This window comes from Carlito syrichta, unplaced genomic scaffold (genome assembly GCF_000164805.1).
Source record: "Carlito syrichta isolate Samal-C Ts95f unplaced genomic scaffold, Tarsius_syrichta-2.0.1 Scaffold313642, whole genome shotgun sequence".
NCBI lineage: Eukaryota > Metazoa > Chordata > Mammalia > Primates > Tarsiidae > Carlito > Carlito syrichta.
This window is the reverse complement of record NW_007257738.1, coordinates 249,228-274,892: the sequence shown is the minus strand read 5'-3', so window position 1 is coordinate 274,892 and position 25,665 is coordinate 249,228. Positions and strand designations below refer to the sequence as shown.

The 25,665-nt window shown below is 41.3% G+C and overlaps 1 protein-coding gene across 5 annotated transcripts in view; it reads right to left on the bottom strand.

Annotated features, from left to right (window-relative positions):
- The window catches only part of DOCK9 (dedicator of cytokinesis 9), a 239,202-nt gene that overhangs the window by 93,179 nt on the left and 120,358 nt on the right, over positions 1–25,665 (bottom strand). For all 5 annotated transcript variants that reach the window (XM_008070565.2, XM_008070568.2, XM_021718816.1 and 2 more), the window contains exons 10-23: positions 22,962–23,036; positions 21,659–21,799; positions 20,979–21,182; positions 20,463–20,585; positions 16,123–16,205; positions 15,430–15,552; positions 6,509–6,588; positions 6,233–6,420; positions 5,460–5,525; positions 3,870–3,962; positions 3,034–3,157; positions 2,529–2,650; positions 1,425–1,511; positions 641–730 (exon numbers count right to left, since the gene is read on the bottom strand). In XM_008070565.2, the coding sequence (XP_008068756.1) occupies positions 641–730; positions 1,425–1,511; positions 2,529–2,650; positions 3,034–3,157; positions 3,870–3,962; positions 5,460–5,525; positions 6,233–6,420; positions 6,509–6,588; positions 15,430–15,552; positions 16,123–16,205; positions 20,463–20,585; positions 20,979–21,182; positions 21,659–21,799; positions 22,962–23,036 (1,599 nt within the window). The remainder of the gene's footprint in view (positions 1–640; positions 731–1,424; positions 1,512–2,528; positions 2,651–3,033; positions 3,158–3,869; positions 3,963–5,459; positions 5,526–6,232; positions 6,421–6,508; positions 6,589–15,429; positions 15,553–16,122; positions 16,206–20,462; positions 20,586–20,978; positions 21,183–21,658; positions 21,800–22,961; positions 23,037–25,665) is intronic.

The window sequence follows — 25,665 nt, the reverse complement described above, 5'->3', positions numbered from 1 at the left end:
GCAGCCTCGACCTGCTGGACTCCGGCGATCCTTCCGCCTCAGCCTTCTGAGTAGCTAGAATTACAGTCACGCGCTACCACGCCCGGCTGATTTTTTTTATTTATTGTAGCGATGAGGTCTTGCCAAGTTGCCCAGGGGGGTCTCGAACCCGTGGGCACAGGCAATCCACTCACCTCAGCCTCCCAAAATGCGGGATTACAGGCTAAGTCACTGAGCCCGGCATATGTATTATTTCTTTGTTTGATTTATACACCTCATGCAGTCACCAACTCTATATTATTCCTACAATGAACCAGAAGGACAAAAGTCACTACTTCTGTGCCTATGACAGCTCGGTACCAGGGAATACTCAACAAGGAGGCCTGTGTCATGTGAGCGGCTTTCCATGCATGGGAAACAATATGTTTTAGAGATTCAGCCTTGAGAAAGGACACATGGGACTAGGACAAAGGCAGGAATAGTGCTGTTTCTAGGTCCTCTTCTTGCCACTATCTAAAGTCATATATAAGCTATCTTACATCCAGGTAAGAGTGTCCTTACAGGGGTTCCCAAGGGCAAGAAAAACACTTATCACCCAATAGAAAACTTGATCTACTCTAACCTCATTAAAAAAGAGGGCTACTAAAAAAAGCCATGATACCTTAAGGTATTTTACAAGTTCACTTCCTAAGGCTTGAGCGCCGGATTCAGTTTTCTGACAGTACTGGAAAAAGTTATGTAAATGTTGATCCTGGGGGTGGCGGGGAGAAGAAAAGGAAAGTCTATTAGTATACAGGCTGTGGAAATAGAAGTATTTGCTTCTTGCAGCATACACATTTTTTAAGACTATGAAAGTGAACACACAAAAATGACAACTTAAAAAGATCCTCCAACAAAGAAGGAAAACTATTGAAAAATTACACTTATACTAGTCATTTCTACCAGTATATGCCCACCTTAGATGTACTTTCTTTCTTTAGAAAGTGACCTACAGAATAAAAATATATCCAGGCTAGGTGCTGGGGCTCACGTCCATAATCTTGCACTTTAGGAGGCCGAGGCAGGACTGTTTGAGTCCAGGAGTTTGAGACCAGCCTGGGCAACACAGCGAGACTTCGTCTCTACTAAAAAATTTAAAACATTAACTGAATATGGTGTCACACGCCTATAGTCCCAGCAACTTGGGAGACTGAGACAGGAGGATCACTTGAGCTTAAGAGTTTGAGGCTGTGTGAGCTGTGATCATGCCACTGTACTACAGCCTGGACAACAGAGTGAGAGTGACTCAAAAACAAAAAACAAAATAAACTCCATACAACATATTAGGGCTTCTTTTTTCCTTTCTCCCTGTCTCCCTCCCTCTTTCTTTTCTTTTCTTTTTTGTTTTGCAAAAAAGTACAAACTTAGTCACAGAGCAACCACTACTAATTTTAATGGACACATACCTGAGTATACACTGTAGAAACCAGATGAGTGGACACTTTCAACAGTGGCTTGCCTCCATCTACCCATTTAATTTCTGGACCATAATGCTGAAAAAAATAGGTAGGGGGGAAAAAAACCAATAGATGAGTTCTCTTGGTTTCCAACACGATCATCCCTGAAGGTACTGAAGAGGTATGGAGGATCCCGAGAACTCCAGTGTCTTGGTGGCTAAGCTGGGCCCACAGCAGAAATGCAGCCGACACACATTTCCGACCACTTCCCCTCAAGCACAATGCTCTTCTTACTGAATTTTCTAAGATATCTTTTCTGTTTAGATGTAGCTGTGTGAACTATTGTCCATTTGAGAGGGAAATAATATTTCAAGAGTATCTTAATCAAACAAGCTCAGAATTCTGAAAGAGATGGGGGAAGGTACCAGATAAAGCAAACAGGACAGAAGCCCAGCACCGGCAAAGGGCCAATCACCTTGTGCTGATCTCAACTTCCTAAGGAACCTCTATTTTTCTTTCATGTCCCTGTCTATAACATGGGCCCAAATTTGGCATTAAGTCATAGAGAAACATTAAAAGAACAGGCCTTACTTTAAAATGCAGTAAAACCGAAGTCTATAAAATTTAAGATAGCCAAAAAGAATGCGAAGCCAACAAACTAACTGGAGAAATCTGAGGAAAATCAGGCTTTCACGAATTGGAAAGGTTTCAAAATGTGCCACCATGTGGGTGAGAGATTTGGCTTACTTGACTTAGATAAACTAAGTGAAAAGAAAACTCCTAATGGATTGTATGACCCTAAAAACTCATATTTCTTGGATGAACACTGCTAGTTTGCGGCGACAGACTTCTGCCGTATCCAGTATCTCTAAGTTTCCATTTCCCTGCTGAGGCACTGCTGCCTCAGAGCTTATAAAATGCCCAAACTATATTTCTGACATTAATCACACCATTAGCAGCACTGCCTTCTAATGAATCTTACTTGAAAGTGAATAGCTAAAATCAAAATGTTGGCAGGCAAAAATATTGTGTGCTTTTTTGTGTGCTATTGTTTTAGTTGTTCTTTAATGTTTTCTGGAAGAATTGGGGTAAATGGATTTTAAAATCCTATACCCTGCCCATCCCAAGCTCCTGGTAGCCAAGGTAGCCCGATGGAAGGTTAGCTGAGACGGGGACATGCTGCTCATTGGTCACCACCCTTCCGTCTTTCAGGAGAGGCAGCCAGGAATAGCCAACTGTTGAAACAGAGAACAAAAAAATCCACCATAAGTATATGAAAACTTATAAAAGAAAGTCAATGTAAAACTGTCCTAAGAACTGGTTCTATCGATCCAATTAAGAAATTTAAAAGGCCCTGAATATAGTATCCGTAGAACCGCAGCAAAGGCGCTTCTTGTGAACAGGTCTGCCATAAATGACCTTTAGACTCTGTGAAAGACCAAACCTAAAATTTTCTTTAATACAAATTTACATATGTAGCCCAGGCATGTTACTTACACATTACATACAAACTATATCTAAAAACCCTTTTGCTAAAGGATGAAAATTCAGAATTCAAATACTGTTTAAGAGCCTAATGTGTAAATTATTAAAAATCAAAAGAAAGGAACTTCCCAACCTTGGGTTTCAACAACATCCTTCTTCTTCGTGCTCCCTTTACTTGAGTTATCGCAGCTGACATGGAAGAATGTGAATAACAAGTGGTGCTTCTCATGTAGCTGAGTGGGCAATTCTATTTTAATCTGCAAGGAAGACAAAATAACAGCCTTTCTAATATTCCAAAAACATCAAAATTCTCAGTGAAACAGAGATACAACTTGTCACCCAACAAACAAATGTACATTCGTTCCCGGAACTGATATTAACATTTGCATTCAGAGACACCTGAGACTAAATTGTGCCAAGCAAGAGATAGATCCTGAATTCACAGATCAGAAAGAGGAGAGTTGATGGAATTTCTAGAAACAATTGGAAAACGCATGACAGCAACTATGATGCTGAGTTACAACAGCCAAGGCATTATGAAGAACCAGGGTGGAACATTCCAAAGTAGCATTCATATAGCGGTTTTAATAAATGACATCTTAATTCTATATAAGCAAACCCAATGATAAGAAAGGAAGATTCTTGGTGGGTCCACCAAAGGTAACTACATTTAAGTATGAATTTTAAAGGAAATATGCCAGAATATTAATTGTGACAGTGGGATTATAACTTTTTCTTTTGTGAATTACTGGCACTTTCCAAGTTTTTACTTTTTAATAATGGATTTTAATAATGAAATTCTACAATCAGAAAAAAATAAGTAAAACAAACACCTCCCCATTCAGTTCTATATGTCTAAAATCAGTACAGAATGCAGCAAACTCTCCTGGAGTTTGCTTCACCAAGTAGATAACTTGGAGTCTCCCTTAAAACTGGTTAAATGGGGTTTTCCTTGGAAACATCACTCACCTCATCGTAAAATTCTGGGTTTTGGTGATGGTGTAAAACCGTAGCAAAGGCGCTTCTTGTGAACACTGGCCCACCAGGTCTGCCATAAATGCACTAAAATAAGAGTTAGAAAAGGGAAACGCCAGTGTTCAATTCATGGAGTTAGAAATTACACTTAGACATGCTGTGCAGAAAGGGGAGCTCTGACAGCATCGACGTGACATCACCACCTAGGACGGACTTCGGGCTGCGAGGCCCTGAGGGCTGCATCTGGCCCACCTTCGAGCTTACCGCCAAGCCCACCTGCCTGCTTCCCTTTCTCCCCTCATCCCCTGTCCCCCAGACGATACCTTGCTCACCATTCCCTTTCACGTCTCCATGCCAGTTCTTAGGCCACATCTCTGTCTGAATGACCTTCGTGTCTACCTGCACCAAGCAAACCCTTGTGCGTCCTTCAAGAAACTGTCAGCTCCTTCCTCTGTGTCCCCTCAGCACTTTTCTATACTAATTATTCAGTTTCATCCAAAAAAAATTTCAGCACCATCTGTGTGCCAGTACCTTTTTCTCCATGACTGTCTTCCCTACTAAACTGTGACTTTCTTGAGGACAGATACTCTATTATATTCTCTTTTATATTTTTGTCACTTTCCTTTCTTAGAAAGTCATTTTAACATAGTTTGAGCTGAGAATTTGGGCTCTGGAGCCAGCTTGCCTGAGTTTGAGTCTTGGTTCTGTATCATCTTAAGCAATTAAATTCTGGGCACTGGCCTCCTCTTCTAAACACTATGGATAATAAGAGTACCTCATACTCAAAAGACTGTCATGAGAACCAAAGAATGAAATGCACATAGGAGCAATGCCTGGAGTATAAATAGCATTCAGGAAGCATTACCTGTAATCTACCACTGTTGTTACTACTGCACTATAGTAAGTATTTAGTAAAGACTCTCTATCATAGCTCTTTTATTATTATTTCTATTATCAACATTATTCACTGTTGATATTCTTAGCACACACACTGTGAATAGCTGGCTCACAGCAGGTACACAATAGGTGTTTACTGAATTGAGTATATATAAGAAAACTTCATCCCTAAAAAGAATGACAAAACAGAAGTCAACGAGGAACAAAAACTTCAGTATTACATGTTCTATAAGAGTCAGCATATGTGGTTATATATTGTAACAACTATATTTTTAGTTTGTGTCAATTAAAATATGTGACATAGTGGCTCAAGCCTGTAATTCTAGCACTTTGGGAGGCCGAGGTGAGAGGACTGCCTGAGCTCAGGGGTTCAAGACCAGGCTGGGCAACTTGGCAAGACCTCGTCTCTACAATAAATAAAAAAATTCGCCGGGTGTGGTAGTGCGTGCCTATAGTTCCGGCTACTTGGAAGGCTGAGGCAGAAAGATCGCCTGAGCCCACCAGGTCGATGCTGGGGTGGCTGTGAGTGTGCTACTGCACTCTAGCCTGGGCGACAGAGTGAGACTCCAACTCAAAAAAAAAAAAAAAAAAAGTGCTAAACGTCTTTGGTTGTACAGTATTAAGCAAGTGCTTTTTTAAACGAAAAGAAATCAGAATATGCAGGTGAATATACATAAAAAAACAAACCTTCAGGGGCAGAGAGTCTTCCTCGTCCGAATCTTTGAATTCAATGCAAATAGCAATATTTCTGGCCTGTAGCAACAGTTAATATGAAAATTAAGAAAAACCTGCAATGACAACTCAGAATCTATAAATATGCATAAAAGAACGTAAGAAACTAAATCCTAAGGGATAATTTGACATCAAGAATGAAACCTCTCTTCACAATAGCAAAAATATAGAACAAATCCTAGTGCTCACTGAAAGTGGACTGCAGAAAGAAAATGTAGTACATATACATATACATAATGTATTATACAGCCACAAAGAAGAAAAAAATCATGGACTTTGCAGCAAACTGGATGCAGTTGGAGACCATCATACTAAGTGATATATCACAGAAATACAGAATTGAATACGTCTTCTCACTCATAAGTGGGACCTGAACAATAGTCACATTAGCACAAGGGAGGGATTGGCAGTTGCTGGGCACTCCTAGGGGAAGAAGGGAGGGAGAATAATGGGGGATGGGGCACACGACAATGGGAAGGGTGCCTGGTCCACTACCAGGGGGAGAGGGCCAGTTAGAAGCCAAACCTTCACTTGCATTCAGCCTACTTATGTAGTTAATCCTCACTTGTACCCACTTGCAACCCACATCTCTATAAAGAAATAAATTTTTTTAAAAAGGAGCAACCCCCTCAGGTCCCCTCAAACTGTGGGAGCTTTTCTGTCCTCTTAATAAATCCTACTTTACCAAAGGAAAAAAAAAAGAATGAAACCTCAATCTGCACACTCACCTTGGCGAAAGACTTCTGACTGTCATATTTCAAGTACTTAGGATACACGTAGAGGTGATTGGTATAAATAGTGTAAGGCTGAGTGTGTTTTGGTATGCAGGGCACAAATTCCTCTACTTCAAACGTGATGGGCGTTTTAGTGCAGGTTTCAAATTGCTTCATGGGAATGTATGATGAATTCACATAATCTGAAAAGATATTCACAATAATCCAAACTGAAGTGAAAACCAAACACACACAAATTTTGTCTGTGGATTACACATAACTGACACTTACTAGGGAAGTCTGAGGAAACATTATCAATTGTAATGTCTAGATTGCCTAAAATCACTGGGAGCTTAGCCATCTTCTCAGGTCTACAAACAAAAGAAGAGAAAAATCAAACATTTGTTAGTGAGGTTAACTCTAAAACCTAAACTCGAGAGCAGCATTTTCAGGAGAAATAGAAAGCAAGCCACAGAGGCAATTTTAAACTTTCTAGTAACCACACGAAAAATAAACAGTAAAAAGAAACAGGTAAAGTTAATTTTAATGATAAATTTTATTTACCCCAATAGATCCAAAATATTATCATTTTGGCATGTAATCAGTATAAAAACATGCTACGTAAGTCTTCGAAGCCAGGTATGTATTTATACTTAGAGCTCATCTCAACTTGGCCTTTCTATGTTTCAAGAGTTCACCCATGCCTGGTGGCTGTCAGGTTGCACAGTACGGGTCTAGAGTAGAATATTGGCAAAATAGTTACAGCTAAAGTGTCCCCAAACCACTCCAGCCTCACCATAAACCCTGGGCTCATTTAGAGTCATCAACATTCAGAACTAGAAATCATCTCGGTTCTAGTTTCCAGGAAAGCGCTAGGTACAGAGTAGATGCTCAATGGAACTGCTGTCTGCACTTGATCTACCTCCATCCAACGCAGGAATCTCCTGCAACATTCCTGACAAACGCGTCTACTGCCGCAACCTTTCCGAGTGACAATGAAACTTCTGACACAGTCCTTTCAACAACAGAGTGCTCTTCCTCATAGCCTGGTGAAATTTACCTCCCTGAAGCTTCCACTCACCAAAGGGCCTTGTGACATTCCTCTGTCTTTCAACTGTCTACAGTCACCACACATTCTGAAGGCCCCCATGCTCAGCACTCCTGCACCACCCTCTAATATCATTTCTCTCCCAGAAGGACACGCCATTTAAATCACAGTATCTGGAACTGCACAAACCAGGCTCAGGATGGCATGAATAGCTGGGTGCAGAGCACCTGTCTGGTTTTAACCAATATACCCATTAGCTAATACAGCCCAAATGCTATTCTCTCAAGCAGCCACACTACTGGTGGCCCATGTTAAAGTTACAATCACCTAGAATGCCTAAATATGTATTCACATGCGTCACTATCATGCTACATCTCTCTGTCCTATACTTATACAATTATGTTACTCGACCTCAGAATACAATTTTATTTTTGTTTTGATAAAATTTCACCTTTAAAAAAGTCTGAGTCATCTTTAGTGTATCAAAATCTTCCTGATTCCATATGCTAACATCTCCTGTATGAGATATTCCTAATAGCTTTAAGTTTTGAAGACATGTAATCAGCATGTTATTTTCTCATAAAAGTCAGTCGTGAAGATACTGCACAGAATACTGCCCAAAATAGGCTCTTCCTATGACCGGATTGATACTGGCACATTAATCACACTGCCTGGCACCTGGTTACTCTAGCAGCTGAACAACACCCAGTAACGCGTGCGACACTTCTCTGACTTCTTCCTAGGCTCTCCTGATAGGTACACAGGGGAAATGCATTCTGCCAGAGCCTCTGCATCTCTCTACTACACGGGCTTAGCACTCAGACTAAGAAGCAAGGAGAAATGTGGTTAAATGACAAGTTCAACATGGCATGACTTATTCCTAGAAAACAGAATGCCGCCTCATGGTCCTTCAGATGCCACCTGTTCAATAGTTTTGTGAGAACGCTGCCAAGGAACATCAAAGCTCAGTGGCCAACAGATTCAGCATTCAGTTTTGTTCCCATTTTCGAAGTGTTTCTACCTCCTGTTTTTAAGATCTTTCAGATATTGCTGTAATCTGTTAAGCAGTCTCACATGTAACTTCTCAGTAGATCTTGGAATACTGTTCATCTGAATTAGGAATTCCCTGAAATTCCAATTTCTTGCTTCCTTGTGACGAGAGACAATGTGGGGTAGACCCATCTTGGCCCATCCCTACCTCCAAGTTGGCGAATCTCTTTCTCTCAGGGTCTCACTTCCACCTGTCTCTATTCACATCTGAGCTTAAATGAACAATTCCTTAAAATCCTGAGAGATGTAATGGTCAGGAAGTCAAGTCAACCATTTTTCACACATCCTGCCTTCTGTTAACAAGATTCTGGGCCAAGAAATCTCCAGGTACAGCCAGCATTCCCCAATGCTGCCCCTGTGCCCACTGTGTGAGCTGTTTCAAGCACAAGCTCCTTTCTTTCTAGCAGGAGGAGGGACAGTAGTGTTCCTCAGCAGTCATTTCCTGAGAGCTTTCCACCCCTCCCAAGTGTCGTGCGCTTCTTTGATGACACACTGTCGGAGCCTCTCTCAGCTTCACACCAAGCTCTCAGGAGCATCAACATGCAGGGATCTGTGTGGGATTATATGCAGGCGTAAGTTTTCGTGACACACAATCACAATGCCTTGTTTCACCTTTGTTTCAACAATTCAACACTGCAACCTACCACAAAACACTGTGCTCCACAAATCTTAACGACACCTATGACATTGTATCTGCTTCTCTGAGTTAGAAATATTGCTTATTACGGCTGGGCGCAGAGGCTCACACCTGTAATCCCAGCACTTTGAGAGGCCAAGGTGAGAGGACTGCTTGAGCCCAGAAGTTTGAGACCAGCTGGGACAACATAATGAGATCTTGTCTATACAAAAAAATGAAAAAAAAAAAATTAGCTGGTCTTGGTGGCATTCACTGGTAGTCCCAGTTTCTTGAGAAGCTGAGGTGGAAGAATTGTCTGAGTCCAGGAGGTTGAGGTTGAGGTTGTGGTGAGCCATGATAGTGCCTCTGCATGCCAGCCTGGGTGACAGAGTGAGACTCCAACTCAAAAAAATAAAAAGAGGACTATTGCTTATTACAAATAATATGTTTAAGTGCCCAAGAGTAATGTATTTCACCCCTTCCTAGTTATTTCCACCAATGAATGGATATCTTCTTCACCATTTATAAATCACTCTGACATCATCCACATATAAATTTTTGAGACATGAGCTTTAAGCAATGCATTTTAGTGAAACAATCTTCACTGGCAATTTTCTACACTGTATTGAGTACTTCTGTGCCTAGCTAGACGTACTGCTTATTCTGCCCCTCCCTACCACTGAGAGCTTTTTCTTCTAACTGCTTCTCCTGCAAACTTAATTTCCACACATTTCCAAGCACAGAGCTGAGCTTAGCTCCACACCACATAGCACATGGGTTTTCTGAAAGCTGTTCTTGCCAGCTTTGAGTTTTTAAAAACATAATCTTAAACTTATTTCAAAAGCTTACGGTTTTTTTTTTTTTAACCTGGCTTGCTGGACATCAAAACCCCACACACAACAAAAACTCTACTGTGTGTGTTACATGAAGTCAATTCTCTCATGAGTGAAATCAGTTTTGTTTTTATGCTAAATAGTACTTCTATTCTACACACAATGCATAAAATAATACATGAAAACGAAAATTCCTCCTCAAGTTGCACCAAATAAATAAATGTTTAATATAGACATGTAGGATGCCTGACATCTGGGAACTGTCTGAGTGTGAGGCTCAAACTCTCTCTTAGGAAGCTGCTTCTTCTGACTACCTACCCGTTCCTGCTGACTCAACAATTTCCACAGTGGGTAGGGTAACAGTATCACAAACTAGCAGTTATTCCACACCAACAGATTTGGGGACATTGCTATATGTTTCTGCAGCCTGGTCCTCCCTTCCCTACTTCCCATACTGGCCTATTAAAATAATTAAATGGCAATTCAGGCAGGTTTGGGCCTGTTGGTGGGGGTGAGAGTAATCTTCTAACTGCATTTTGGAAAAGGAAGTATTCCCCAGAAGGTTTGGTGTCACTTTTAAAAAAATGAAATTTACATGTGATTGGGGAAGAAATTTGAGATGCTTTTGTTTAAACAAAAATTACTGCATGTATATCTATGAAAAAATCCAATAAGCATTTATCAAGTGCTTTGGATGTGTTCCAATGCACACCATACTCAGTACTGCCTTGCCTGAAATGCAAACAAGATATGATTTGTCCTTAAGAAGCCAAAATCCAGGAGGCATTGTCAACTACATATGACATAAGATAATTACTTTCATGGAGTATATACCAAACTTCGACCCGAAGGAAGAATATCTAGATCTCTTGAGAAGGAATAAGGGATGAGACCAGCATTCACAGTGGGAAAAATCACCCTAAAATGTCTTTTCCATGTATTCCCTGCCATGGGTCTAGGAAGCGGGGGCCATTACTACCCACCCTTAAGAAGAAGAGGAGACTCAGGCAGAGAAACCAAGTAACCTGTCCCAGCTCTCCCAGATTGGGCTTTGAAAGACGAGCAGAGTTCCCTCAGAGATCAAAGAAAAAGGGGAGTGTGTCTGCTGTATGTGCTTATGATTTACGTGCTGCTTGATGAGGCAGGAAGGGGACACGATTTGGGCAGAGGGAAAAGCATGGTGGGGGGAAGCCCACAGGGGCCAAAGAGGAAGTCCAGCAGCCCTACCTGGCTGGTGCAGTATAACTAGAGCTCAATGGGGTTAAGACTGTAAAACCTGAACACAGAGAAAATAAGTGGACAGATAAACACAGATACGTTGAGTTGCAGATGCAAAAATCCCAGCAGTATTATTATCTAAACTACCCAATGTAGTGCCAGTAAAAAGGTCTCAATTTTAAAGAACATGTTCTATTTTTATACTTTGCCTTCATGTCTTCAGATTTCCTGCAGAGCTTAGAAAAGATACCACCAGCCATTGCCATGCTAAAAAATGGTGTGGCCATGTGCCCTTTCAGGTATGGCCAGACCATGTTTTCTCAAGCTTTGGCTCCTTCCCCTACTTTTCGGGACATGAATCTCCTCTTTTCTCTCTCTCTTTTTCTAATCTACTTTCTAAATCAACTATATTTTCTAATCTAAAAAAAGAAAAGATACCACCATAAGGAAATCAAACACAAAATATCAAGTCTCTCTTCTTATAAATGTCAGCAATACCATCTATCTGCTTCCTTACTAAATCTTGGAATATATCCCTGAGTAATTACTGCAAGGGAAAAAGGCAAGTGGCCGATGAGCTTTAGCAGCTCTTTTGTAAAAACTGGGACAGCTTGAGAACATTTTTCTCATCCATTATTAAATAGTATTTTGGGACATTCATGTAAGCAGAAACAATACCTTTGGACCCAAGCTGGCACCCAGGCCACCAACATGAGATTATTTCTTGAAAAAAATTAAAGGGAAAGAAAAAGTGCAATGCAAACATTTTTATAAAAGAAAAGAAAAGGAGGAGGAAGGTGGGGCGGAGAGAGAGAGAGAAAAAAAGAAAAAGGAATCCTCCACTTCCCCTAACTCTTGTGAAGACCAGGGGAGTAGCCACCCATGCGTCTTTGGATTCTTCTTGAGGAGAGCGGCTCCCCTAGTACTGCTGTGTCTGATGCTGCTAGTATGGGATCCCTCTTTTCAGGTTTCTGGGTCTCCATCTGGCCAGCCGCAGCACATGCGCCACACTCATTCCTTCCTGCGGAGCACAGGCATGAAGGTGTGGCGTGCAGGAGAGGACTCACCCTTGGTTTCTCCCTGTGCTCCGAACCAACGAAGGTCTGTGTTGCCCAGCCACAGGCTTTCTGTTCCAATCACTCTTTGACTAGTGACCCTGTGAGGTCCCACTCTCCAGCCTCCACTGAAGAAGGCAGGACCATGAGCTGAGGAGAACCCGAAGAGCCACCACTGTGAGGAAGGCTCCAACTAACCAGTCTGGGGAGTCACTTGGCTCCAACTTCCATCACATATAAAAAACTTCATTGTGGAGGCTTTGGTCTGAATATAAAGGTAAATGTTATTTTTTAAAATGTTTGTGCAAAATTGACAGAATGATATAAAATGGAAAGTGAAAAATCACTCATAAGCCCATCCCTCAGAAACAGTCATAATTAATATTTTGGTATGTACCCAAATGACTATTTTTATGGCTTTCTATCTTTCCATCTAGCCAGCTACTTGCCTATCCATTTCTTCATTTATATACAAAAAAAAAAATAAGATGTTTTCTGTTCAAAAATGAGGTCATATAGACATAGCTTTTCATTTTTAAGAATATAGTATGTTCGCCTTCCTGAGTACACACAGACTTGTATCATGATTATTATATGAATCACATTTAATCTAGAAAAGGAAATTATTGTAACCTATTTAGCCAAAGGCAACTGAGCTTTCAAAAATTAACTTGTTATTCTATAAGGAAGACTAAACATTTCTTGAAACTCAAAAAAGTTATTAAAATAATATGATAATATTTTACCCGCCAGCAATAGAGAAGGTTTTTTAAAGATGTAACTGTGGCTTATGGGTATAATTCTGAAAAAATCAGAAACATGCTAAATGTCCAAAAATGGGGGAAGAGTTAAATAATCTATGATCTACCTGCTCAATGGATTATCAAAATATTCATTAATAGGCATTAAAAAGGATGTTTATAAAAATATATAATACCTTCAGAAAATATTTATGTTAATACGCAGGGAAGCGGAACATATTATGACTGGCTATAACTAAATAAAACAAACTGAAATAAAATATAAAGAAATAAAATGTGAAATAACACTCCCTAAAAGTTCAGCATAGACCTCCATGAAGGGTAAAACTAGAGGTAAACCTTTCTGGTCCTTTTATTCTTCTATATTTATCAAAATGTAATAATGAACATGAATTATGTTTATATATTAAATCACCTCCATGATAAAAAATAAAAATAAGGTGCTATTCTTTCATGTAGTCTTTCAAGACTGGTAACAGGTTTATGGGGATTCAGGTGCATGCTCTGGTCAGGCCCTTTGTCATACCAGGATACTCAACTGCCAGAGGGTCATGACCCACAAATCGGGGCACCTGTGTGGTCCAAGACTCTAGGGAGGCAAACCCAGCAGGCCTCATCCTTCACTGGCATCCTCCTTTTCCCCTGCTCCAATTCTCTGCATGAGCTGGGAAAAGGTTCATTCAGAGTCAATGTGGCAGGCAAGTAGTCTGCTCTGCTGAACAGCCTAACCTTATCAGTATGGTGGAGAGTAGCGTTGTGAGAACAAAATTAAAGTTGCACTTCTCATTAAAGCCCCAAACAGGGGAAACATCAAGACAGTCAAAAGCTGTAGAATAACATAATTGAAAGGGACCTTGAGAATTCTTGCCCTGTTTCTACCTTTTGAAACATCTTGACAAGGGATTTCACATCACCTCGAAGGCTAAAGCTGTCTATTGCCCAGGACATGACTGGATTGTTATTAAGAATATACCTCTACATTTTTGAAACCTATTGAGCCTGTTTCTATGACTCATCTCTTCTGTTCTTACCACTGAAGAAAGAGAAAGTGACAAAATGAAGTTAAAGAAAGCTAAACAGCCATTCTTGAGTTCTAGGCAAACTGATAACACTGCTATTTTGATATACATTTTTCTAATAAAAAATAAGACTGACAGGTACCTACGGCACAGAATAGTTAGCACATGGCCATTCTTTTCACTTCATTTCTTCTGTTGCCCTCAGCACTTTCTCATTCCCAGAATTTTCCCAGAAAAATTCTAAAACCCACTTCCTTAGCACAGAAAACCACTTTCGTAGGTTCAGAAGAGAGCTCATTATGAGAGCAGCCAGATAGCACAGTGGTTAAGAGCACAGACCCTCGGGCCAGGTTGACTTCCACCCGCCACCAGCTGTGTGATGTTGGACAACCACTTAATCTCTCTCTGCCTCACTGCTTTAGGTTGAATTGTGCCCTCCGAAAAGGTATGTTGAAGTCCTAAGCCCGGATACCTATAAATGTGGCCTTATTTGGAAACAGGGACTTTACAGATGAGCATTATGACTAGTGCTCTCTAAGAAGGAAGTTTAGACAGACAGACACACAGGAAGACAGTCACACGAAGACAGAGACAAACTGGATTATACTGCCACAAGCCAAGGAACACCTGGGCTACCAGAAGCTAAATGAGCCAAGGAAGAATCAACATGGTGAGCACGCAGGTTGCTCTGCTAAACAGCCTAACCTTATCCAGCATGATTTCAGGCTTCCAGTCCTCAGAACTGTGAGAGAATACATTCCTATTGTTCTAAGCCACACAGTTTGTGGTACTCTGTTACCCGCGGGCACAAGGGAAGGAACACAGTCATTATTTTTTTGAGTTAGAGTCTCACTCTGTCGCCCAGGCTGGAGTACAGTGGCACACCCCTGGCCACTGCAGCCTTGACCTGCTGGGCTCAGGCAATCCTTCCACCTCAGTCTTCCAAGTAGCTAGAACTACAGGCGTATGCTACCACACCCAGCTACTTTTTGATTTATTGTAGAGTCAAGGTCTCACCAAATTGCCGAGGCTGGCCTTGAACCCACAGGCTCAGGCAATCCTCTCACCTTGGCCTCCCAAAGTGCTGGGATTATAGGTGTGAGCCACCACGCCCGGCCCGAATACACTCATTAACGTAGGAAACATATTCAAATCACACCAGCAGATAATATGTCAACCACCCATTCACTTCATGGTACCATGAGTCAACCCTACCACTCACTTCTTTCTCCTTCTACCCAGTATCCAATCAGGAAGCCACCACACAGTAATCATACCTTTTTGCAAATTGGTCAGTTTCCTTCTTATTTCCACTTGCAGTGGCTTTGCTGAGTCCTTTCTCATCTCTGACAAAGGGTGCTCAACTGAGGCTCATCTCCGCCTTCAACCCATCCTTCACAGAGCCACCCAAAACACCCAGTGCAGAATTCAAAGGAACCAGGCTACATTTCTGACTTGGACTCTTTTTCCTTCTCAAGGGCTTGAGAACGCGCCATGCTCATTCACCATCCCTTCTGATGTTTGAGTTGAGTACTTTAAATGACTGCTCTCCTGCCCCCCTCCCCAGCTTCTATTTTTCAGGTACGGAGACAAGTAAGACCGTGAAACTCACTTCCGAAAGTCTGCAAGTAACTTGAGCATGTCTTCATTGGAGAGCTTATTGCTGTCTTGCCTGTATATGGCAGAAAATCTGGCATTTTTGTCAAGGTTTCCAGATGTATCCTTAAACAATGACCTGAAATAGCAAAGCAACATTTCTAAAATGAGATTTCCAAAAGACCAAAATAAATCTATCACTTAAGTCTGGTTTCTATGCAAAGGCTAATTATGGCTCCATTGGCTATGGCCAACAGAAATCTTATTATCTAAAAACATGGAAAACATTCATGAGGATAAGCACAACTAACTCAACTTCCACAGAGAACAGTTCCAGCCAACTGCTTGTTTTTAGCAAACAACCTACATGGTCAAAAGCTTAAGGTATAGGGACCAGAGATAAAGATCACAGCAGGCCTCCCTGGACTTCCACCCACTCCCGGCTGGAGGCACGTGGCCAGGCCCCCGAGTCCCAGCTGTGCAGCAGGAACTCCTGTCCCCCTGCCGGTCCAAGGCGGCTCCTCTCCAGCCAGCTGTTTCCTCTCTGTGGCTCCACTACAGGATTTTTCAAACTTGGGGCTTGCTTCTTTCTCCTTTTCGCCCCTTCCAATCCTCTTTGCCTCTGGACAACAGAGTAGGCCTGTCAACCTATCTCCCTGGCCATCTGTTTAGCAATCTCTACAGAAAAGACAAACAAGCCGTTCCTTACCTTGCCGCCCAAGCAAAGGGCATTCTGTACTGTCCGAGTCTTTGGCATGCCTGCTTGGCACTCTTTAGCACCTTCTGAGCCACCTTGAAGACATCAGAGTCGAGCCATGAGACACCGCGTCTCACTGGCAGAATTATGATCCAGAGAACCATCATCACACACTCACTAAACAAGCTCTTACTGCAGCACCAGATGCGTGGAAAAGCACACCTCGCGATAATGAATGCGGCTGCATTCACACTTCGTGCAGTTCTTTACTTAAGGCGCTCTCTAGGAGCGATTCTCACAGAATATAAAGTGCTGTTGCCAAATGCATGGCTTTTCTTTGACCTCTGAGGCAACAAATAGGCTTTTTCACAGGCTTTCCTACCTCTTTACGACTAAGAACTATTTATAAGCCCATTGAGTTATTAATAATTGCGATTGTTTGGTATTTATGCCAAACGATATCACTTTACCAAAATTTACATGGGAACACTAATGAAACCACTACACTTTCACAGTGCCTAATGTGTACTAGCTTGTGCAGATTCCCATAATTTGGGAGATGAGACATACTGATTTAAGACATGCTGATTTAAGTGAAGGCAGTGTTTTCAACTGCTGTAGTCTTGTTTTCTAAATATCAATTATTGGAGCCCACGCCTGCAATCCCATCACTTTGAGAGGCTGAGGCGGAAGGATTGCTTGAGGCCAGGAGTTCCAGACCAACCTGGATAGCACAGCAAGATTTCATCTCTACAAAAAATTCAAAAATTAGGTGTGGTGGCATGGCGAGCACCTGTGGTCCCAGCTACTCAGGAGGCAGAGGTGGGAGGATCATCTGAGCCCAGGAGTTTGAGGTTACAGTAAGCTAGGATTGCACCACTGTACTCCAGTCGGGTGACAAAGCCCGCTTCTGTCTCTAAAGATAAACTAATAAAAATTACTGTTATTTTCACTTCCTAATGGTCAGTTTTGGGCTGTTGTGTGTTGACTACTTAACCCTCTCGTATAAAGTGAAGCTTATTTGCTTTTGGTCTAAGACATATATGTATGACAGCTCCATTATTAATCAACTATCCCCCTATTAGCAAAGCAGGTATACCTAATTTTTCTAACTTTGCTTTGTACTACGGTAGTATCTTATTATCAAGGCAAAGTTTGATGGATTCAGAGACTTAGGAGTAGTGAGTTGTAGGCTCTCTGACATTATTGTACATCAAAGTCAAATCAATTTTGCAAAACATACTCAGCACCTGTAAACTAAAGTGTGCTCCGCCAACCTATAGCATTATCAGCATTGCTAGAAATGCAGAATCTTAGTTCCTGCCCAACCCTTCAAAATGAGAGCCTGCATTCTGACAAGACTCCTGCTAATCCATGTGCACCATCAGGTTTAAGAAGTGAGGATCTAGAAGATACAGGGGTAGATGACAGAACTGCCTGTCTCTAAGTCAATCTGAACCCAACTGTGTGACTCTGTAGGCTGCCACACCTCTCTGGGCTCTACTATCCTCACCTGAAAAATGGGGTGCTTGGGCTATACTTTCATGATCCCTTCCAGTTACAAAATTTTACAGTTCCACCATAATCGTGCTGTGAGAACTGCTGCCTTCACGAGTAAGCTGGAAAGCACATCTCAACTGAAACAGATGTCAGGGGATCCTCTGGTCCCCTTTCTTCAGTGGGATATGTCCTTGCCTTGGGGTGGCTTTGTGGGGTCTGGGCTGTATGCGATCATAGTGTAGAACAGTCTGCCTTCCTGGAGAGTCAACTTTACTCAAGTATTTCCAGGTTCGAGGTTTTTAGGTTCTAACATAATGAATATGTCATGGAGTAAAATATAGCATTTGCATAAAATGAAAAGCTAAAACACAAGGCCCTTTTTTTTTTTGAGTTGGAGTCTCACTCTGTGGCCCAGACTGAAGTGCACTGGCTGCTCCCAGTCACCGCAGCCTCGACCTGCTTGGGCTCCGGCGATCCTCCCGCCTCAGCCTTCCAAGTAGCTGAACTACAGGAGTGTGCTACCACGCCCAGCTAATTTTTTGATTTATTGTAGAGATGAAGTCTCACCAAGTTGCCCAGGCGAGTCTTGAACCTGCGAGTTCAGGCAGTCCACTCACTTCAGCCTCCCAAGGCATGGGATTACAGGCTGAGCCACTGACACAAGGCTTTAATAAGCCTTTCCTGCAGGAAGGAGGACTAAGCTCTCAGACTTACCAAGGGTACCAAGAAAACACAATACGTGTGAAGGTAAGACAAGTCAAAAGCAGATTTTTGCCCTTTGGGGTTTTCTCCCTCTTTCTTTTCCATTTTTCACATCAGATGTGTAATACACTGATGTCATAACAAGACTTGAGGGAGGCACATTTCACACGAGCATGAAAACCCGATCATCATGCTTATGAACCACAAAAGGAGTTTCTTTTCTTTCTTTAAAAAAAAAAAAATCTATGGTAGATGCCTACAAAGACTTTTCATAAAATTTCCTCCAAAATGAAAATTTCCTCCAAATGATGTTTTAGACCATCTTGAAAAACATGAAGAGAAAACTTCGAGAGACAGACAAATAATTTCACAGTAATATCTTTGCCAAAACTCCTGTGCTGATGTGAGATTGCTGGGCCTTAATTCCTGCTTGAATGTGATGCTTTGGAGGGGCAGGAAAATGAATGCATGAATAATGTACTCATGCATGAGCTACACACGCCATAAAGAGTGAAGAAGCAGCAGACTTCAACAGAGGCTCAGTGGACACCGGGAAATATACAGAGGAACGTTTTGCCTACAGCAACGTGATTTTTGCACCAGTATGAGCTGCCAAGTTTCCAAGAGTGCATGTGGCAGGCAGGAGTAACAAAGGTGGTGTATACAGGCCTTGGAAATGTGTTGCAGACACAGTTGGGGAGTAGAGCTTATCTTGGGCCTTCATTGATTATTAATCAAAACATAAAAGAACCAACAGAGCTTCTCATCCAAGGTTTTAAAGACTTGGTTAAAAAAAAATAAAGCAGTTTCTCTCCAGAGACCAAACTATGCAGCTTTTATCAGCCAAAAAGGCTTACTGTTTGAAATAATACGCCTGAGTAAATGGACTTTTACTTGACTGAGGCCGTAATAAATGATGATATTTTACATGCTTTTTGTGATTTATGGTGCCCACAGGACTGTCTTGTACATTATGTTTGATCCTGATACTGTTCCTTTGAGAAAGGCAGGGACAGGTAGTAACATCATCTTTCATCTACAGATGGGCCATCTGGGGGCCAGACAGGCGATGTGATTTGTCCAGAGTACACAGGTTGGTTAGGCAGGCAATACCCAGGTCTTCTGACTCCCAGGGCCTGTTTTTCAGTGACCGTTCTGCACCTTGATGGACACACCTATGATGGATGAGTACCCCTGAGTCCAGCTCAGTAAACTTCAGGCACAGCCTCCAGGGTCTCCACTCCTCCTGCTGACCAGTCCTTGGCCATGTATCCAGACTGTCTTCAGAAAAACACACACACACACACACACACACACACATACACACACACACACACACACACACACATATTTTGGAAAAAGAACTATACATATTGTAAAACTAGCAAGGACATCAGCACCCCATAGTTTACTCTAACCAGGTAGTGCAGTGTGCTAGAAAGTGACAGCCAAATGTCGTCTGGCCACACTAGCCATGAGACACTAAGTAGGTAACTGAACCTTTGAAAGCCTTGGTCTTCTAAAGTATGAGAGTGGAGTATGGGCTAGATGATGTCTAATATTTAATAACTACAGTATGCCCACACCCAGGTACTTCCCAAGTAATGAACACTCCTTTGAAAACACACCAAATATACGTCTTGTCTGTTTTCCCTCCTCTTCCACCTATGGCCAAGCCATCTCTACCATAAAACCCTGCCTCCTCTAACAAAAACCAGTAGACCTGAACCAATACAACTAGCCAGATCATCTGAGCTAGGGGCATCTCTTAGTCTCCAGCCTCATATATAAGTATAAATGGATCAAAATATAATTCCAGAACCCAAGAGGCGCACCAGCAAGTAGAATAAACTGACTGACTACCACGTATCTATAACTTTTAATGGCAGAAAGTTTACTAATAAGCCAGCAATTCCTTTGCAAATTATTTTAAGATGTCAGATTAGACTAGCAAAATATTCTATTTATACATAGGACTACTTTTCATTAAAAAAATCAACACATAAAGAGTGAACTCATGTAGCATTCTCTACATCTTTTAGACTATAAATACAGCTTATGTTTGATTTTTGTCAAGTATTTCTATTTTGACATGAAGTCTCCTTTTCAGATTGCTTTGTATCATCACCAAGAATAAAAGTCATACATACCTTAGAAGAGTCTGAACTTTTCATATACGGCTCAGCACAATGCGTGATGCTCCCCTGAAGGACTTTTTCAATTCTAGCCACAAGAAATATATCTTGATGAGGACATGTGACTGAAAATATTCCCTAGAGGACAAACAATTTTCTTTGGTAAGTACAGCTACAGCTGCGTTCAACAAATCCCATGAACATTCAAACAACAAAGAACAGTGAAATAATACAACTAGTAAGAAACAACCAGTGACAAACTAGTTAGCTAATCAACAGTTCAATACATACTCAAAAAGTCAATTTGGTTGGGTGGAGACTAAGAGAAAGTTTAGAAAGAAGAAAGGAGAAATTAGAAGCCACTTATTTCTCGCCTTGCTTTTACTGTCTAATTATAAACACTGCCAATATAGTTAACTGCCTAATTTACCCCACTAGTGCACTGCAAGTTCTCATTTTGGTGCTTCTGATGTATTCACACAATCTGCAAGGTAAGCCCGAGCAGGACGATCGCTGGCTCACATGCCTCACCTGCTTTGGATACTGCATGGCAGCTTCGTGAAGGATGCCCTGGAGGACAGACGGGCTCTGCCCACTGCCGTTCATCAGAGCTGGGGATGTGGTGGCCAGCATCTGCCTCACTGAAAAATGGTTCAGGTCCACGTGGAAGTCAGCAGAAATCTTTCGGTTGTATTTTATGTCAAACAGGGATAGAGTAACAAAGAAAGGCTCTACCTGAAAAAACAAAGCAGCCCAGATGATCACTGTGGCTCAAGTGGTGTCGGGGAAAAAAGAATGATGCTGTCAAAGGACAAATGACAAGACCTATTAATGACTGTTGTTATCAATTACTACTAAATAAAGGGGAATAGTCTCATCCCTTTTCATGCACAGAATTAGGGAACCAAACATTTTAAGAAATAAAACAGTATTTTTATCTTTATGTGCTTTGCTACTTATTGTATACTCCATGGAGAACTGACAGCTGCCTTTCCTCAAGCATCTTAGATGAAATCCGTCTCCTGAACACTGAGCACAAACCCTTTATCACAAACATCCTGTCCCTGCCAGCTAAACAGTCTCCATATCCTGACCCAAATACTACATCTCTTTGATACCAGGATCTAGGATTTCTCATCCAGACTACACTGTAAAGGCACACCTGAAACCTAATTATTTTTTAAAACTTTATTTGTAAAAAGAAAAATTACATTTGTAGTGGGTCCTTCTTCATTTTCAGCAACACAGCATTGCAAATTGAAAGATAAATCATTGCACTTGACAAGAATTCTTTTTCCAAACTTCTCTTCAAATGGCTTCACTTCTGGCTCAGCTGATGAGAAGTCAAGCTTCTTTAAAAGGAAATGTAAATAGGTAAATATATTATACTCCTACTGTTAAAAAAAAATCTCATTATAAATGTATCTAAAGGAAACAGCCTAAAATATGGAAAAGCTATATGCACTTACTCACAAGTGTTATTATTTTATAATAAGTCTATATAGTTTATAATAGTTACCTATAGTTTAGAATAATGATCAAGTAAATGATAGGATATCTACTCAATGGATGACTATACAAAGCTTAGATATTCTGGTTATGAACAACTCAAGTGTCCATCAGCAGATGTGTATGGATACATAAAATGTGATCTACATATACAGTGGAGTACTAGTCAGTCAAGAAAGAAGAGAAATTTTGACACACGCTACAACATGGGTAGACCTTAAAAACACTATGCTAAGTGAAAGCAGTCAGTCATAAAAGGACAAATACTATATGATTCAACATTTATGAAGTTCCTAAAATACACAACTTCAGGGAGTAGAAAAGAAGTTACCAGGGGATGGGGAGAAGGAGGAATGAGGAGTTATTGCTTGGTATAGAGTTTAAGTTTGAGAAAATGAAAAAGTTCTGAAAATGGATGGTGGTAATGGTTGTAAAGAAATGAAAATGTATTCAATGCCACTGAGATATACAATTAAAAATGATGAAAATGTTATGATTTTTAACCAATATAATCAAAATTGCCAACACATACACACACACACACACACACACACACACACACACACACACACACACACACACGGTTATGAGGTCTGTGAAGAAATCACAGAAAAATACTAAAAGTTAACTGAGAAAAGAAGGTCTGTATTTGGGACTGAGCCTGGGCTAGCTGAGAATTATCACTGACTCCCAGGCATCTGCAGTGATGCTGGTTACTTTCTAATGGTTATTTTAACAGGTAAGTAAATTATAAATTCCTTGTGAACTTGAGAATGTCTTTGGATAAATCACCCTCAATTTTCAACACTCTATTGAATATCATATATTTATGATATATTTATGATCATAGGTTGTTTTTATTTTGCCTTTCCCCTGAATTGTCTATATGAATTGTCTATACTGCTTGTCAACCTGAAATAAACAAACAAATAAACAAATAACCCCATCAAAGATTTTTATTCTCCATACTTGATTTTAAATTTTAAGTATTAAAATGGTTCTTACCTGGGCATCTGGGTCCAAGTAAAAAAGTTTGACTCTGCTTTCACTTTTCAGCTTGATTTCTGCTTCTCTGGTATTCTGAAAACAAGGTAATTAAAAATCACATTTAACCAAAAAGTCCTTTTCTTACAGAAGTGTCCAAATATGTTTAAAAGCTGTCCCATCCTGAAGGTTCAAGCTGCGAGAAAACTCTGCTTCACCTCGGAGAGGTGGCTGTGTGTGAATAAGCAGGCATCCACCATGGAGTATGCAGCACACAACGTACGCGCTGTGAGGGGGAAAAAGTAGTTAAGATGTGATCCCTGCCGTGATGAAGCTGACAGCCATCTGTAGAGCAAAAAACCATACAAAGAAAAGAGAATAATAAAGCACTTATCGGTCAATAAAGGATAAAGTAATGGAATATATGGAGGGCTTTGAATGAAGGGGCAGACTTGAGATGGCAAAAAGGAGGAAACATGAATATCCCAGGCTCAATGAACAGGATGCACAACCCAGACACTGAGGATGGAAGTGAGCCCAGATGGTAGAAAGGATTTAATAGGGTCCACTCTAAGACTGGGCACATGACAGGGAAGAGGAAAGAATACATTTTGAATGGTAAGATAGAGGGAACCACTGCCTATATTGGAGGACAAGATGCTGATTCATTCAATAAACACTCATTAAGCATCTCTTATATGCTAGGCACTGGGGATACAAACATGAATGAACAAAGTCCTTACCCCGAAGGAACACCAGAGTATCTACAGGTAATAAGAATGACACAAGAGAGCGGAAGGTTCAGGGGAGTCCACATGGAACAGGGGGTGATTGCTGGGGAAGACTTCCCAAGAGGGAGGCCCATCTTGAAGGACAAGAATGTTTGGACAGGACAAGAGAGAAGGGCATTCTCGGGAAGGTACTGCAGGTGCAGAGGGACCAGTCTCACCTGAGCAATGACCGGAGTCACTCATTACGACGGAAAGGTTAGGCATAAAGGAAAAGGTAAAGAGGAATAAGGTGGGACTTGCCTGCTAAGGACTGGGGCTCAGAACCCCAAAGATCCTGCAACATTTTAAGCATGAGAATAAAACAATGAGTTCTGTATTTCAGAAGCATCACGTAGGTAGGGCTGAGGCAAGGGGTTAAAAGGGGTAAGAAAAGAAGGCCTGTGTTGTCTCTCTTGGGTTATCGAAAGTTTCCCAGTCCCATAGCAAGGCCCACAACAAATCCCGCATTTCCAGCCTGCCAGTCTGCTGAATCCATTAATGAGACGGACAACTCAGGGAGGAGAGCAAATCTATGGAAGAGATAATGAATAAAGTAGAGTGTGGAGATGCCTGTGGAATTTCCAACTGGAAACGTCCAGTAGACAGCCAGAGGGATGGAACTGGAGCCCAAGGCAGACAGAAATGCTGAAGTTACAGACTTGGAACATCAGCAGAGAGGTAGGCATGAAAGCCTTGGGGGAGGATGAGATTCTCTGAGGGAGAGTGTGAAAGTGAGTCTGAGGACAGAATCCCAGGGGCCTAATGTTGAAGAGGTAGAGAGAAAAAGAGAAGCCACTGAAAGAAACAGACAGGTGGTGACTGGAGATGTGGGATTAGGAAACAGAAAGAGAGAGGGGGTTTCCAGACATTCACAAGCTAGAAGTCATCTCTGTCCTCATTAATTCTCATGCCTGGGGCTTCCAAATCTCCTGTTCTTTTAGTCAGTCAGAGCTCTCTGTTACTCTCAATCTCCACAATTAAGACTATGGAGTCAGCTACAGATTTAATGCAATACCCATCAAATTACCAGGAACATTCTTCTCAGACCTAGGAAAAAACAACACAGGAATTCATATGGAAACACAACTGACCAAGAATAGCCAGAACAATCCTCAGCAAAAAAAACAAAAACAAAGCAAGTGGTATCACATTACCAGACTTCAAACTTTACTACAATAATCAAAACAGCTTGGTATTGGTACAGGAACAGGCATATAGATCAATGGAATAGAAATGAGATTCCAGAAGCAAAACCTCAATTTCTCAACCAACTCATCTTCGACAATGCCCCCACCACCTACCACTGGGGAGAGGAGAACCTATTCAGTAAATGGTGCTGGGAAAATTGGCTGATCACACGCAGAAGACTCAAACAGGACCCCTATCTATCTCCATACACAAAAATTAACTCTAAATAGATCAGAGACCTAAATGTAAAGCCTCAAACCATAAGAACCTTAAAAATGAAGGACATACCCTCATGGAAATTGCAACTGGCATCCAATTCCTGAACAAAACCCCAAACCCACAGGCCATAAGAGAGAAGATAGACAAGTGGGACTTCATTAAACTGACAAGCTTCTGCAAAGCCAAAGAAACCATCAAGAGAGCAGGGAGACAGCCTACAGACTGGGAAAAAGTATTTGCCAACTCCAGGTCTGACAAAGGCTTAACATCTTGGATCTACAAGGAACTCAAACGTGCTGAAAAGGAAAAAACAGACACTCCTCAAAGGAAGACATCCGAGCAGCCAACAGACACATGAAAAAATGTTCAACCTCACTAATCATCAGGGAGATGCAAATCAAAACCACACTGAGAACCTAACTCCAGTCAGAATGGCCATTATCAATAACTCAAAAGATAACAATTGCTGGAGAAGGTGTGGTGAAAAGGGAACACTTCTACCCTGTTGGTGGGAGTGCAAACTAGTACAACCTCTGTGGAAAACAGTG